Source organism: Haliotis asinina, chromosome 14, assembly GCF_037392515.1.
Source record: "Haliotis asinina isolate JCU_RB_2024 chromosome 14, JCU_Hal_asi_v2, whole genome shotgun sequence".
NCBI classification, from domain to species: domain Eukaryota; kingdom Metazoa; phylum Mollusca; class Gastropoda; order Lepetellida; family Haliotidae; genus Haliotis; species Haliotis asinina.
In genome coordinates this window covers 6113372-6129170 of record NC_090293.1, presented here as the reverse complement: position 1 = coordinate 6129170, position 15799 = coordinate 6113372, and the positions used below count along the sequence as shown (strand labels likewise).

At 38.1% G+C, this 15799-nt stretch overlaps 1 protein-coding gene across 3 annotated transcripts; it reads right to left on the bottom strand.

The window, feature by feature from the left end:
* Nucleotides 1–399: 399 nt before the first annotated feature.
* LOC137261700 (prostaglandin reductase-3-like) lies at nucleotides 400–15419 on the bottom strand. Of its 3 annotated transcripts, none has more exons than XM_067799477.1 (13): nucleotides 15297–15419; nucleotides 14131–14276; nucleotides 12360–12447; nucleotides 11521–11616; nucleotides 8600–8698; nucleotides 8128–8167; nucleotides 7214–7242; nucleotides 6394–6468; nucleotides 5663–5734; nucleotides 5016–5077; nucleotides 4352–4451; nucleotides 2189–2374; nucleotides 400–1183 (listed from the first exon to the last, which is right to left on the bottom strand). In XM_067799477.1, the coding sequence occupies exons 2-13, from the start codon at nucleotides 14265–14267 to the stop codon at nucleotides 1112–1114; spliced, it is 1056 nt and encodes a 351-aa protein (XP_067655578.1). In that variant the 5' UTR covers nucleotides 14268–14276; nucleotides 15297–15419; the 3' UTR covers nucleotides 400–1111. The 3 variants fall into 3 exon arrangements, with proteins under 3 accessions (XP_067655578.1, XP_067655579.1, XP_067655580.1); XM_067799478.1 differs by having other exon boundaries at nucleotides 15342–15419; XM_067799479.1 differs by having other exon boundaries at nucleotides 14918–15356.
* Nucleotides 15420–15799: the final 380 nt, after the last annotated feature.

Below are 15799 nucleotides of genomic sequence, written 5' to 3'. Positions count from 1 at the left end.
TTGATTATTTACACATGTATTTGTGATATGGAGGGCTGTGTCCTTGAAGGATAAAGCACCTTTGTTAGATACTAATGCTATATGAATTATTATTATAGATATCAGGGAAACTATATATAGATGTTGTAGATTATCCCTGTTGATTAATTAATAATCAAAATTGGGAAATTTTAGTAGTACTCTAGTTACAAGATTTGACAATGCAGTTTGAGCTCAATACTAACTGATGTAGATAATTATATACATGTATTGAGCTCAAACTTACTTCCACCCAGAGTATTCATTGCCATATCATACCCTCATATGATTTAACTTTGGAGAACATGTCCTTAAAATCAGTGTAGGAGCTTGATGGTGTGGGTGAGATCACAATTTGAAATAATGTAACATATGAAAAGATTTCACATAAAAAATATCTTTATTTCAAAATTTTATAACAGATTACTTAGTAATCAGTAAATAAGTGATGTTTGAATAGTGAAAAGATTACAAATGAGGTTAACTGTTCCAGGAAAAAGACAAATAAGAAATATTCTATTTCTTCGTGCATCTAACATTTCTCCTTACCCTTCTGTGTGATAGGCCTGAACAGCAATCTGTGCCCTGCCATGCTTTACGTCACATGATGTGTGAACAAAAATAGTTTTCATCTCTACAATGTCATGCTCATATTTTACACCAACAAACACACTGACTGTCCAATCAATATGAAGGGTGTGTGTTCCTCAGCCAATCATATGCCACATGTTTGACTGCTTTACTATTATAATTTAGAAGTTTTCATTTTCACAATGGCCTGGCTTTGCATACAATATTCCCAACAAATGTTGTTCCATCATTATTATTTCCATTCAGAACTCATGGTTTTTGTTCATTTTCACAGTACAACATATTGTTCACACCAAATATTCAGAAGAAATATTTGTCAGAGTGTAGAGAGGTAGTTTAATTGGAGTAGCAAGTCTGACAGTGATGAGATTCTCTGAACCTAGAGAATATGAATTCAATATCAAATGTTTGATGATTATATTCATTTTGTTGATCTTGGATAATGGACATCAAGCAAGACTCATTCTCCTAGTATTTCATACTGTTTTCCTGATAACTGCTTTCACAGTTTGCTGGATGTGGAGGCCCCCAGCTGCACCACCACTTTTCCCTTGTTGGTGCCTTGATACATGTACTGCAAACATAACATAATACATTGTCTCTTGCATGGCATGATTCTGGCTCACTGAACAGCCATCCCTCACAGCAATATATAATGCACTGATTATATAAAATTTCTGCAACAACATAAATATTTTTTATTGGAAAAAAAACCTTCCAAAAACCTTATTATCTTTTCTAAAGCCTTATGAATTTTTATTCACTAAAAATACACAACCAGAAACTTAATTATCTGTTCTGAAGCAACTTAAATATTCATTACTTAAAAACTACTACCAATACTCTGTTCCACAGTCACTGAAGTAAAACATTTGCTTGTCACACTGAAGACCCAGGTTCAAGTCCCCATATGGGTACAATATGTGAAACCAATTTTGTGCTGTTCCCTGCCATGATATTGCTGGAATATAGGTAGAGGTGGTGTAAAACCCAACTCACTCACTCACTCACTCACTCACTCACTCACTCACTCACTCACTCACTCACTCACTCACTCACTCACTCACTCACTCACTCACTCACTCACTCACTCACTCACTCACTCACTCTTGACCATATTATCCCTACATCCTATCCCTCCATGCAGTGGCTGTTGACTTGAAACTAGCAACAGTATGCTGTGCATTTTATTTAAGAATATGAATCATACTTCATGATCAATCATGGGACAGAATGGAATCTCAGCATCTCACGACCTGGATATTTGTATGTCATCAGCCCCCAAAACATGGATGTTCATGTTATCAACCACTGATTTTCTTGTCATTTACAGACTGAGTGAGTGAGCAAGTGTAGTTCTTTTACGCCACTTTAAGCAATATTCCAGCAACATCAAGGTGAGGGGCACCAGAAATGGGCTTCACACATTGTCCCATGTGGGGATTCAAACCTGTGACCAGCAAAAGCCTTAACCACTATGCTACCCTACCACCCCAACTACAGGCTGGTATGATGTAATGGATGTATTGCTGATGACAGCAGCATTAACTCACTTACTGAATCATCCATGTGTACTCACATCTATAGCATCAGGAACACTGTCCAGTCCTACAAATGGTCCTTTGGGAGTTGCCTCCCCTAGGTCAATCACGCTCTGCAGCTTGCCTTCAGTGAAGAGTGTGATGAGTTTGGCCATGTATTCCTGTATGTAGTTGGCGTAGTGAAACAAGAAGAAACCCCGCACACTGGCTGATTTGGGCAAAAGCTGGTGAAACAAAAAGTTACACAATAAAACCAACAAAACACACAACTTCAAATACAGTATGGTTCAAAATTATTGAGAATAGCTAAAGCATTTCATATTATTAAACGAGAACAAATCAGATAAAATTGAATGTATTGTGAAAGTGAACTGACCTTTTCATGTCGTGTAGGTAACAATTTAATATTTTATCAAGTCTCCTTGAGCTTCACGGCACAGTCTAAGACGGGTAGGCATACTTCCTATCAGAGAGGTTAGTGTTTCGTGAGTTATGCTGTCCCAGTATCGGACCACTTCTCTCTTCATGTCTTCAATTTTTGTCAACCCCTTTTGATTCACACATTCCTTCATCATCCCCCAAATGTTCTCAATGGGATTTAAGTCAGGACTATATGCAGGAAATGGTAATGCAGTCACATTTTTCTCCTGAAACCACTGCTTGGCATGTTTTGCGGTGTGTTTAGGAACATTATCTTGCTGCAAAATCCAGTCATTTCCATAAAACACATGTGCACTTGGAAGGAGAAAATTATCTAATATGTTAGTGTAGCGTTGACTTGTCAGATTTCCCTCAAACACACACAGCGGGGTCGTTCCTAATAAGGATATCCCTCCCCATACATGAAACTTTGGGCTGTATTTAGGTCGTCGATACAACGGTGCTGACGCAGACTTTGTCCATATTTTCACATTATTGGGATATACCCATATTGAGCTTTCATCAGTAAAAATCACATTTTCCCAGTCAAAGTTTTCATGTGCCAAACACCACTCAACACGCCTGTCTTTATGTTCTTGTTTCATGAGAGGAGAAGGAATTCCAGTCTTTTTCTCCCATCCAAGATCAATCAAATTTCTTCTAACTGTAGATTTTGATACAACTGTTGATCCCCTTTCTATCATTTCATACCTGATGGTGGAGATGCTTGCCCTTTGCTTTTTAGACGCTAAAATTCCCAGCCGGACGCGATCTGAGAAGTCCAATTTTCTGGGTCTCCCTGCTCCTTTCTGGTGCCCAAAAACCTTTCCCTCTTTAAAATTCTTCCTAATCCTATACACAGTAGAAAGAGGAGTTCCTGTTCTCTCTGCCAATGTATTTACATCATCAATTCCTTGATTACACAACTCAAAAATCAACCTTCTTTTATCTTCAGCAGACATTGTTGACAGTGCTGAGGAAAATGACGTCTGCTACAAATTCAGGGGAGGTAACTCTAATTGTACTATACTCAGTAGGCCAAGATGAGTTACCTCCCTTATACCATTACTTAGTTTTAAGTATCAGTGAATCAGTTGAGGTGTTAGGATAGCTCAAAGTAAGAAGAAAAATTCTCAATAATTATGAACCAGACTATATATAAAGTCTTATTGAGACTCTGGGATCTGTAGTTCACTGCAGGTGCTATGAAAGTGAGCTGGGTGTTACATGTAAGCACTGTGTGCTGATAGATGGCTCCTACATTGAGGTTTTTTCAGTATGCATGCAAATATGACTGAATTTGTTCATGCAGTCTCTGATGTTAATTTTTTCTGACTCATTATACTGCTCAAAATGGGGACACACACACACACACACACACACACACACACACACAAAACACACACAAAAAACACACACACACACACACACACAACACACACAATGAATGTGTTGGTTATGACAATGACAATGAATGTGTTGGTTATGAAAGACTAATATATGTAAACACAGACATGCATAAATAAAATACAGATAATGTAAATTCAGAGGTCACTAATCAGGAAAACAGGCATACAACCAGTGTATGATATATGGCCCGTCCGATCACCCGAGATGGGGTAGATTTACAGCTAGCCAGCCTGATGGTCTGGTAAAAATTTTAGATGTTCATCTGAGTATTTCATACACTGATACAACATTTTTGATGACTGTAAGTTAAATATGTAAACTGGTTTCTGAAAGGAAAAGTGTCCAACTATTTGTACTTGAGGTTGACTTACCCGCTGTGGCAAGGCTGACAGCCGTGAAGGTTTGAACCCAGCTTGACTCTCATAGCCAGAGATATAGCCGATAATGATCAACCGACCTTTTGTTGCCAAGCTAAGAACACAAACATATCACACTTGAGGTTGTGAAGTTAGAGTTGAAAAAGGGTTAATGTCACGTTCAACATTATTGTGTCATATTCTGATATGATGCTGTCTAAGAGTGAACCACCAATACCCCAGCAGCCTCGTGTCATATGGTCCAATAAGGTGATACGGTAGATTCTATGTCATCAAATACCAACGGGACAAAACGTTCACTCTCACTGATATGTCTGGATTAAAGGTATTTTGCTGAGTGATGTGTTAACAGCAGATAATTAAACAAAGTAAATATCCCAGTGATAGATGATAACAACAATGGACAGAACTGATTGTGTTTAGTTTTATATGCAATGTTCCAGCAATATAACAACAGGGACACCAGGCAGATTTTCGAAAGGAAACTAACAAATACCTCAACCAGTGTTTAAGAGACCTGGGTTAGAATTGATCCTGAACAAACCATGATGGACATGTTCGCACTCAGAGACTTGCACGTCATTGTGTCCTAGTTTTAAGGAATTTTGATGAATGTGCCATAAAACAACAGACAAACACAGTTTACAAGAACATCTACCTGTTGACACACGTGTCAAACATCTCCCCTCCCACAGACTCGTACACAACATCAACACCGCCCTGAAAAATAACAGAGACTCAACAAACATGCTATATTACTTAGGAAAAAAGCTACACTTCACACTACGGAATATCGAAACTGAACTTGATGTTTTCTATAAAGATCTGTGCTGAGTTTCACAATAATTGATTGTTATTTAATGCTGTACTCAGCAATATGGCATCAGTCTCAATAATATGGTCTAGTCCAGACAATCCATTCTCTAGTAATGTGATCAACATGATGACATGTGTCAACCAAGTCAGCAAGCCTAATCACATGATCCTGTTATGACAAGCTTCGATTGCTGAAGACCAATTCTCCCCAGTTTTACAATGTGACCTTAATGGTGATCATCACTCCCATACTTTAACACTGGCTTTCAATCAATCTTAGCTCAAGGATTACTTTGCAGAATGAGGACATGTTCTGATTCATTTACACAAAGAAATGTACTTAAATATAACATTTAACAAAATATGTTGCAACTTTGCTGACTTAGTGACTCAGCCTCAGGTATCTTTCTGACAATTTAACTGTGTTATCCCTTAAAAATTTATTCATACAGAAGTCAAGTTCTGTTTTCAGACAACAGTGTAACTTACTGGGTATTCATTCTTCAAGACATCCTTGACGTTCTCGACCTTGTAGTTGATTGGTCTGTCACAGCCAAGGCTCTATCAGAAAGATGTCAACAAAAGTTACAGGAAATAATACTTATTACTTTGATTTTCTGAAAAGCACAGTTTTTGGCATTTGCATCTGATGTCATAGAAAACAGCAGATTCTGCAGTCTCACATTGTGTTATAAACTACCCAGTGATTGCCTGTTGATGGGTGACGTCAATATAAGCACATTTTTCTCAAAACTCTTACTGAGACAGTAATGACTCCCTCTCATATGACATCACCTTCACAAAACATGTGTTAGACTTGATGTGAAATGAGAGGGATGCTATCCATACCTGCTCAGAGATCGCTGTTCAGTCACTTCAGAGTGAGTGAGTGAAAGGTGTTACATGTGACTACAAGCAATGTCATGCTCTGATCAAGTACAATGAGATAGTTATTCAATAACTGACCCAGGTTCTGCTGCCTTAAAGATTCAGGATTCATAGTGTATTCATGTGCTGAAGCCACTATGGCCAGACTGTGAAGGCTTACTAAGTACTGACGTTTCCATTCTGATATTGGGTTAGGCAATATCTGCCAGATGTCTGCACATTCCAGTAGAAAAATGAGTCCACTCTTAACAGGGAAACAAAACGTATTAAAAAAGGTAGTTACTTGGTTCTGGTATGGAGTTATGCTATAATTGATATTTATCAAAACATACCTTTAGAAACTTCACTTTTTCCTCACTGGAACATGTACCGATGACATGACAGCCTGCTAGCTTTGCCAGCTGGACCTGACAAGAGACGGTATAATCCATGCTATTGGCATATACAATGTAGGCCTGATACTGAACTTAAAAGTTTTCGTACTTTTTCTACATCAGATGGTAGCCGTTATCCATTTCTTAAAGGATCTGCTTTAGCTGTGTGCCTACTTTTTTGTCCAGATGACAGCTGCCTGCAGTGTGTGAAACAGTTTCCAAACTTTGCTAACAGGCTAGCTATGCCTGAAAGTTACAAGCTCACAAAATTATTCACAACACCAAAATTTGAATGTTTACACAGTTTTCGTCATTAAGCTGCTAATATGATGAACATTCTTATGAGACCATAATCTTGCATGATTTAAAAGTGTATTACAACTAAACAAGTCGGCGAGAGTGAAAAATTTACAAAATAACCCAATGCAAATTCACTGGCTGCTGTGTAGATTTACTGGCCCAAATGGATCTTCACTAGCCACAGGCTAGCAGCCATTTTGCACCATGGGTGCTTGTTAGTAATAGTGTCTGGACCACATAATCCAGTGATTGACTTCATCAGCACTTAAACACCGAGATGGAATGAGAAGCTAATAAGTAAGTAAAACATGAAGTCATCTGCGCCATCTTGGAATGATGGAATCAGCTAAACAACAATACAATACTATGACTGAGACTGACTCTCGTGACATACATGAGATACTCAGTCACATGGACATACTGAAGGAAAAGAAAGACCATCTATAAGTTCAACAAGTAACGTTAGGTGCCAACTCACAGCAAACTGACCGGTGCCTCCAGCCGCAGCTGCAGAAAGAAACACATGACATCTTTATTTTGTCAGTCAGCAATATCGTCAACAACAAGCACATGATATTTTCATCTTGTCAGTCAGGAACATCATCAACAACAAACATACAACACCTTTATTTTGTCAGTCAGCAACATCATCAACAACAAGCACATGACGTTTTTATCTTGCCAGTGAGCAACATTGTCAACAACAAGCACATGATATTTTTATCTTGTCAGTCAGCAACATCGTCAACAACAAACATACAACATCTTTATTTTGTCAGTCAGCAACATCATCAACAAACATACAACATCTTTCTCATGTCAGTCAGCAACATCATCAACAACAAACATACAACATCTTTATCTTGTCAGTTAGCAACATCATCAACAAACATACAACATCTTTCTCATGTCAGTCAGCAACATCATCAACAACAAACATACAACATCTTTATCTTGTTAGTGAGCAACATCATCAACAACAAACATACAACATCTTTCTCTTGTCAGTCAGCAACATCATCAACGATAAAAAACCCAACATTTTTCTCTTGTCAGAACCACAAACACACCATCTTTTTCTTGTCAGTCAACAACATCGTAACAACAAACAAACAATATCTTTCTCTTGTCAGTCAGCAACATCATGAACCACAAACATAACATCTTTTTCTTGTCAGTCAGCAACATTGTCAACAACAAACACATCTCTTCTTAATCTTAATCAGTTAGCAAACAAAGACTGCCTTTTTCCAGAAGATTTTTCATGTTTTGAAGTAAACACTCAAAAATGATCAAATTTGTGAAACATATCCCCAACCAATTAAAATGTTGGCTTCCCGGTGACAAGTATTATCTCACACTACAGCTTCTAGGACTGTAATATAAACTTACCTGTCACAAGAACTTTCTCTCCTTTCTGTATCTCCCCGACCTGACAAACAGACAATCATCATGTTCTTAGTCAGACAGACAAAAATACACCTCAGTCATGCCAATCCATAATGATCAAGTCATTATATATGTCACAAGTTGACAGAAGCATAAAGTCTGAGGCTCGACAAAGTGTTAAATAGATTTATCACACCAAGTTCAGTGTTAACTATGACCAAGTGTAGATCTCTGTATGTTGCGTATCATCTTACTCCCACCAAAACGATCCTACTCTCACCACATGTTCTCTTAACCGTGCAGCTACAGTATTGTTTCACAATAAGATTTCCCTGAAACCACCTAATTTTCATATTAACAGTCAAAGTTACACCTTGAACTCCCAAAACATTATCACCCTAAAACCTCATAATCAAGTATCAACTCTAGTGTAAGTCTGATGGAGGTTGGCTTTGACCCTCCACTGAAGACTTACCTTATCTAAGCTGATAGCAGCCGTTAACCCACTCACGGGGAAGGGAATAAACTTTGGGTTGGAACTTGGAACAGGAATTACGTGTTTGGCTGGGAGGAGCTGAAACATACATTTAACTCCAACTCAGTCTAGTCAATCTGATTCTAAGGTCTGTTGTGTAATTCCAAAATTTGAAGGATTTTATATTGTAAGTCACCAAATTATGTTTTCTTTCACATATCACTGACCCTAACAATAGTAACACCTCTGGAGATACTGACTGTATCAACTAAACTACATGTCTGTTAAAATGTAAGCAATGTGTGATGCTATAGTTTGCTGAATCACATTACTTTTCAACTCGCTGTGTTTATATGCAGAGCATGTAAAACATATCCAATAGTCAAATTTCCATTTGGTTGTATGTGTACTGATAGTGAAAATACACAAATACACAATGAAAGCTGTTATGAATATCATTTACGTGTAACAACTGTTTATAGCTGAGTGCATGCATCCATTTGACTAACCCAGATAGCAAAGGTTTGTTGAGCCAATGTTAGCATATGGTTCGTTGGTCAAACTGTTGGTCAAACCGTTGGTCCAACATTGTCCTAATGACTTAAAAGTAACATTATCTTTGGACATGTTGGTTCAACACTGGGCCAACATTTGAAAAATGTTGCCTATCTGCCTCGATCTTACCTGTTTTACAAAGTTGGCTCAACATTGGACCACATAGTGAATTAAAGAGTGAGCACATGACCATTTTCAGCCTCGATTTCGTATTAAGATCTGATGAAAGCTGAAATACTTACACAGAAGAAATGAAAGAATTTGTTTCCTTGTCTTTCAAGTACAATGCAGTGAATTTTACAGAACAGTTTTCTCCAAACTGAATACCAAACTTGTCACCACTGTGAGCTTCACCTGACATTCAAAGAGCAGACGACACTACATTTCTGGAGGCGGTCAGTTGTTAAGTACACATTGTTAGTTCTATGATGCTTAATTGTGAAAATAAAGTGAAATGATTGGTTACAATTATCATTTAAGTTAAAGAAAGTGACATATACTGTACTGAAAGGCAATTTATTGAGTAGATGAAAGATTTTTCACTAGGTGGCCTACTTTAATCACTTTGATAAATCTTATTTCACTTTACATTATGTGTATTTACTGTGTTTACTATATTAACATTATGTGTCTGTCAGTAACACTCCTGTTTCCATCTATTTTTCATCCCCCATGTTGCTCAGTGTGGCATAAAACTAAACTCACTCACTATGTTATTCATCTGCACAACCTATATAGTGTCATTATGCCAAATATATGTGTCACGGTTATATTAGTAAATCTAACACTTCATGTACAGGGATGCAGAAGGAAATAATTTAGAAAATGTAGCAGATTTTGATTTAAACATATTTATTTTTGAAGCATGTGTTAGTAAACAACCATTTTTATGTAGCAGTGAACTGTCTTAGAATCACTTACAGACATTTCTCTGAAGAAAGTATTGTTTATTGTTTATTGACCTGTGTACTTAAGAGTAGCAATGTTGTGGTGCATACGAAACGAAACACAAGATTACTGATATGCCATTAAATTCCATTCAGTACTGTAAATGTACTCTCAAGTTGTTCCAGTACTTCTGTATTGATCAAATTAAGAAGTACATACTCCTGATGTTGAAAACTTGTCTGGAGCCACGATATCCAAGTAAAACATTGTTTGATCAGCTTTCTATATTGGACAAAATAAGCAAGGGATATTGGTATTTTTATGATTGATATTTCATCAGTGTGTCAATGAACAAACAGATCATTACATTTATCCCTAACTATTTTTGTCCAGTACAGAAGATGGTGAGACAAAAGTAAAACATACAACTTTATGCTTTAAGTTTGATGCTCTCAACAGGACGGGAGGTTTCATATATCGGTATATGAGTCACACATTCACAATTACTTTTGGGATGTTGCTTTTCAGAGAGTGGGTTACGGCCATAGCTTGGACGATGGTTCTTATGGTTGGGAAGTCAGCGAAAATGGTGTCGATGTCTGCATGATGCCTTATATTAGAAGTCCGCTCATCTGATGGGAGGTCTTACCGATATATGGTACTGTGATTCAGATAGGAGTTGATTCAGGCTTGGTGTTTGGGGTTATTCTAGAGTGTGCTTGAGATGGTCCTCTAATTTGGTGGGGTAGTGACTGTGGCTCGAGAAGACATGTAGGTGTTTAAGCATGTGTTCTCGGTCATGACTGCTGGAGCAACTGTTCTTGGTGCACTTGGTCAGGGCTGAGATGACGCCAGACTATGTTTTATGGGAGCTGCTTTGAGTTGAAATGGCAGCAGATAGGTTGAATTATAATACTTTTCAGTACTTTGGTTTTGTGTTTTTGGTAGTGAGAATGGAATGCACTGGAAGGACAGCAGTGTTGAGATGTGTTTATACAAGTGTTTGTTCACATAGATTAAGCTATTTATTTCACTAATCCTGGACTTTGTTTCATAATTGACTGAGATCACCTGCATTCCACATATAACTATGTATTTGTTTTGATTTTGGGTTTTTTCGAGTGTATTTTCACACTGTGCACCATGAGCCGAAAATTAATGTGAAACCAAATAACATGCCGTTAGCAATAATTAATCACTTCTTGTCCACCATTCTGAGTCTTTTTCAGGCATGTTCATCACACAAAGTTAGAAGATGAAAATGAAAGAGGAAGACTCTACCATCTCCGCCTACATCAACATAAAGCAAAATGACATGGAAGTCAAGCTTCACTACATATGACAACATGTCTCAAAAATCACAACTCTGACAATCTGTCACAGATCTGAGAAAAATCGGGACTAAGCAAATATAAAGACTAACTTAAAAACATTACATGCATTTCTGATCGTTAATAAAAAAACTAGAATCTTCAAACCTTGTATTCTGTGAATGCTCCCATCACCATGTAGAGGACAGATTGGCCGACCTTCACCTTGCTCTGCTCACCAGCAGCCACCACTTCACCAATACCCTGGATATTAAACACAACCACATTACACCCTAAATATTAAACACAACTACGTGACACCCTGAATAATTAATACTTCACATTGTACCCTGAACTGCATACAAACACTCATTGTCATGACCTCAATGTGAGAAAAATTCTTTACAAGCCCTAAGTTACAAATGGAGGAATCTTACCCTAAAACCATTAATCACATTATCTGACAATGCATGACATATTTTTAATGATGGCAGCTGTGTGTGGAGCAGCAGCTAACAGCATAGATAGGCCTAAAGTATTGCTGACAATGCATGACATATTTTTAATGATGGGAGCTGTGTGTGGAGCAGCAGCTAACAGCATAGAAAGGCCTAAAGCATTGCTGACAATGACGTGGACTTTGACAAGATATATACAGACCCCATCCACCCAGTGAATGTTCATGGTGATGGATATCATCATCATTATCATGACTGGATTCCACCCCATTTGCATTTTTCAACTCCCTTGGGACCATACAAGCCAAGTTACCTATTGGTGCTAGGCTGACATTTACATCAAAATTTGTTCCTACTCTTGTGTTGGTCTGGAGTGAAGCCTTAGAAACTTTAGAAGTCTAGCTGCTGAACATGGTCACCCATTCAACTACTCTCCACAACCAACACCACCCCCAACACTTGACTGTGTGTTCCCACAACATTTTTTCATGGTTTCTTTTCTTGTAAAGCTTGAATTAGTTAGCATCTTTGCAATTGCTATGTTCCTACCTCAAACCCAGTGTCAAATGGTGGTTTGAGTGTTGCATCATACCTCCCAGCAGTGTAGTTGATGTCCGAGGCATTGATGCCCACATATCTGGAATTATACATGTCACTGAAAGCTGTAAACTCTCTGATCATGCTTATTGTGACATAAAGTTACGTCAGCATTCAAACATCTAATGAACATATCCTGGCTGAAGAGTGGATGAAGTTAATGGATTATCTGGATCACAATTTCCCAATTAAGGAATAAATATAAAATATTTGAGTTTATTTTATGATGCCTTTTTTAACACTCGTGATATACTGTTTCTTTCTTGGGTATGTAAGATGGATTGTAAACTACAGGAAACTGACATAAGAAGAAAAAAATTTCTCTTTTACTGCATATGTAAATACACTTAAAAGTATGTAAGCTGTCAAGTAAAACATCATTAAATCAAACCTCCCTTTCCTTAATACATTATTCCTTTTAAAGGGATCAAACATGTTTTGACTGAGGCGTTATTGACCACAGACCCAACATATCTCCAAGGGTATACGTCCCACTAAGTCTCCAGTATACCCTGGATGCATCTATGGCTCAGCCTGATAAATCTATTCCCTCCTTTGGTTGGCTTTTTGTCCTGTCAGGTGTCTGTGCTGGAAAGTTCAACAAACCAATCACAACTCACTATCTCTTTTTAAATTATCTCACCGATTAAACTTGGCTACATAAATCATGCAGAGGTTCTCTGAAAAAGGTATAAGGAGTTTTGCATACATCTTTTTAAAATTTTTTGGACCCAGTTTAAGTAAACTTATCCTCAGTACTTTTTGCTAGACTCCACTCCTGAGTCTAACAAAACCTTATGGGAGGTCACATCAGGTAACCTTTGAGACTGACCAATCAGAACACAGCTTACCAAATCGCGAAAGTGGACATTCGCACATACCTTTTGAACTTATTATCTCGTAAAGGTTTGTACCTGAATGATTCTGAATGCTATTTAGCGTACGCTCGCTTCCGGGTGATGCACACGCCGTACATACAACCATGACAACGGTGAGTAAACAGTAACTGAAAATAGTGTTTTTGGCAATATAAAAGGATGCTATCTTGTGAAAATATTAGATAGTGGTAACCATGTCAACAGAAACCCCAAAGCATATATACTGCAGGTCAAATAACTGTGTTATATGCGGAGTTTTGTTTGTGGAGAGATCTGTGTCAGTGACCTGAATATTTTGAAAGTCCCTCTGATCCCTAAATAATAGCTGTTGTCTGATTGGTTAGATCTATTTAACGGTCGCGCGTTTGATTGGATGGTCATTGGTCGCTCAAAGGTTACCTGACGCGACCTTCTTCTAGGTTTTGTTAGACTCAGTGGTGGAGTGTAACAAAATACACTGAGACTAAGTTTACTTTTGGACCCATCACTTTGTTGTTATGATTTCCACAAAATCTGAGTCACACTGTGAACAAACCTTCGCATCTATGGCCGTTATCTTTGCTGACTCTGGCAAGCTCGGTTCTAATGGCCACTTAGCTGACTGGCTACTGTGAGAATGCGGAGCCAGCAAGGGGAGGTAATAAATTTATTGGGCTGAGCTGTAGATGCATCCCGGGTATAATGGAGATTCATCAGAACATATACCCTGGAGATATCGAGGATGAAGATCCAATGGTCTTGGCCATAATCTGTAGCTGTAGATGCTATAAGTTTTATTGACCACAGACCAATTGGTTTTTGCCATAGTCTAAAACAGCTGTATATAAGTTTTCTAGACAACCCACTTGTTCTGTACAAGCACATCTTTCGGACCAATCTGGGGAACGGGTGTGTCGATGATGGCGGTGGACTCCCTGAACTTTGGACTCAGTTGTGTACAGATGATCTTCCGCATCGTTTGTGGGATCTGTCTTGATGCCATTATTACAAGCTGCAAAATTGAGTGAGTGAGTGAGTGAGTGAGTGAGTGAAAGATGAGTGACCAAGAAGGAAAGTTAGCAAATGAGTGGAAGGGAGGGTGGGTGACTGGTCAGGTGAGTGAGTGGATGAGCAAGCAAATAAGTAGGAGGGTAACTGGGTAGATGGGTAAGCACGTAAGTAGAAGGGAGAGTGGGTGTGTTAAAATGAGTGATTTGAAGAATGAGTGATTGAGTAGAATGGTGACTTCATGAGTTAGTGAGTGAGTGAACATATGCTTATGCCTATATGGAGCTTCAGGTAATAGTGAGTGAGTGAGTGAGTGAGTTTAGTTTTACGCCACACTCAGCAATATTCCAGCTATATGGCGGCGGTATGTAAATAATAGAGTCTGGACCAGACAATCCAGTGATCAACAACATGGGCATCGATCTGCACAATTGGGAACCAAGCCTGACCACCCGATCCTGTTAGTCGTCTCTTACGACAAGCTGAGTCGCCTTTCAGGTAATAGAATCCTCAGTCATTGACCTCTGTGAATATGTACACGTGTATGTCATAAGTAATTGGTCACTTACGCTAAAACTGAAACTATTTTTGTCAAAATCTTACAAGTAACTGTCACGAAATGATATGCTTCAGGCAAATAAGTACCTTTGCTTAAAGTAAATGCATATAAGAACTTTTTGCTGAGTCACAAACATTTCAGCATCACATACGTACATCATACAGTAAAAATATATCTACACTAAGATCTGTGCAAATGGTTTACAGGGTTTTATTACTTATGAATTCCCTTTTGTGGCATATATTCCATAAAGGTATCGGAATGCGCTTTCTGAAAAAGTTCCAAGGTAAGTTATAACTCGCATATGTATACATACAATATCATACTGCTCATTGCAAGACTCAGGACTACCGATTAAAATACAGCCATTAATTTAATGGCCAACTGTAGAGAACAGGCGACGTGACATGCATACATTATTCTAGAATTTTCACAGATGTACGTAAGTAATGCAAAAATGCGTACTTTGAACGATGCTTAGTTATGATCTAGGGTAAGAAGATCTCGCACATTTAGCAGGGTCTCGTCAGGTCATAGTCCATGTAAACAAGTCTGCAACTTTTGAGAGTAGCCTCCCCTTGAGAATTCACTCAGTTCATCGCATGCTACGCATTGCAGCTCCCCGCAGCGACAATCAACCCTAAACCGCAGTCTTGAAAATTTAATTATTTATTCGGCCTCTTTACAGGGTACCAATTCTAGCTCACCATTCCCAATACTGATATGCTGAATGGATATCTGGGTGGGTGTTTCAGTAGAGTAAGTTTGTTTCAGTATTTGATAGAGATCCGTATAACTGACAGATCTACATTGTCAGCACGAGAGTTACAGGGAAGGGCAAAACATTGAAAGATTTTCCCAAATATTGGTTGTTTGAGTAGAAAATCGTTGAATGTATGAAGAATGAATGAATGAATGAATGAATGAATGAATGAATGAATGTGTAAACTACAGAGTTTAGAGTGTTG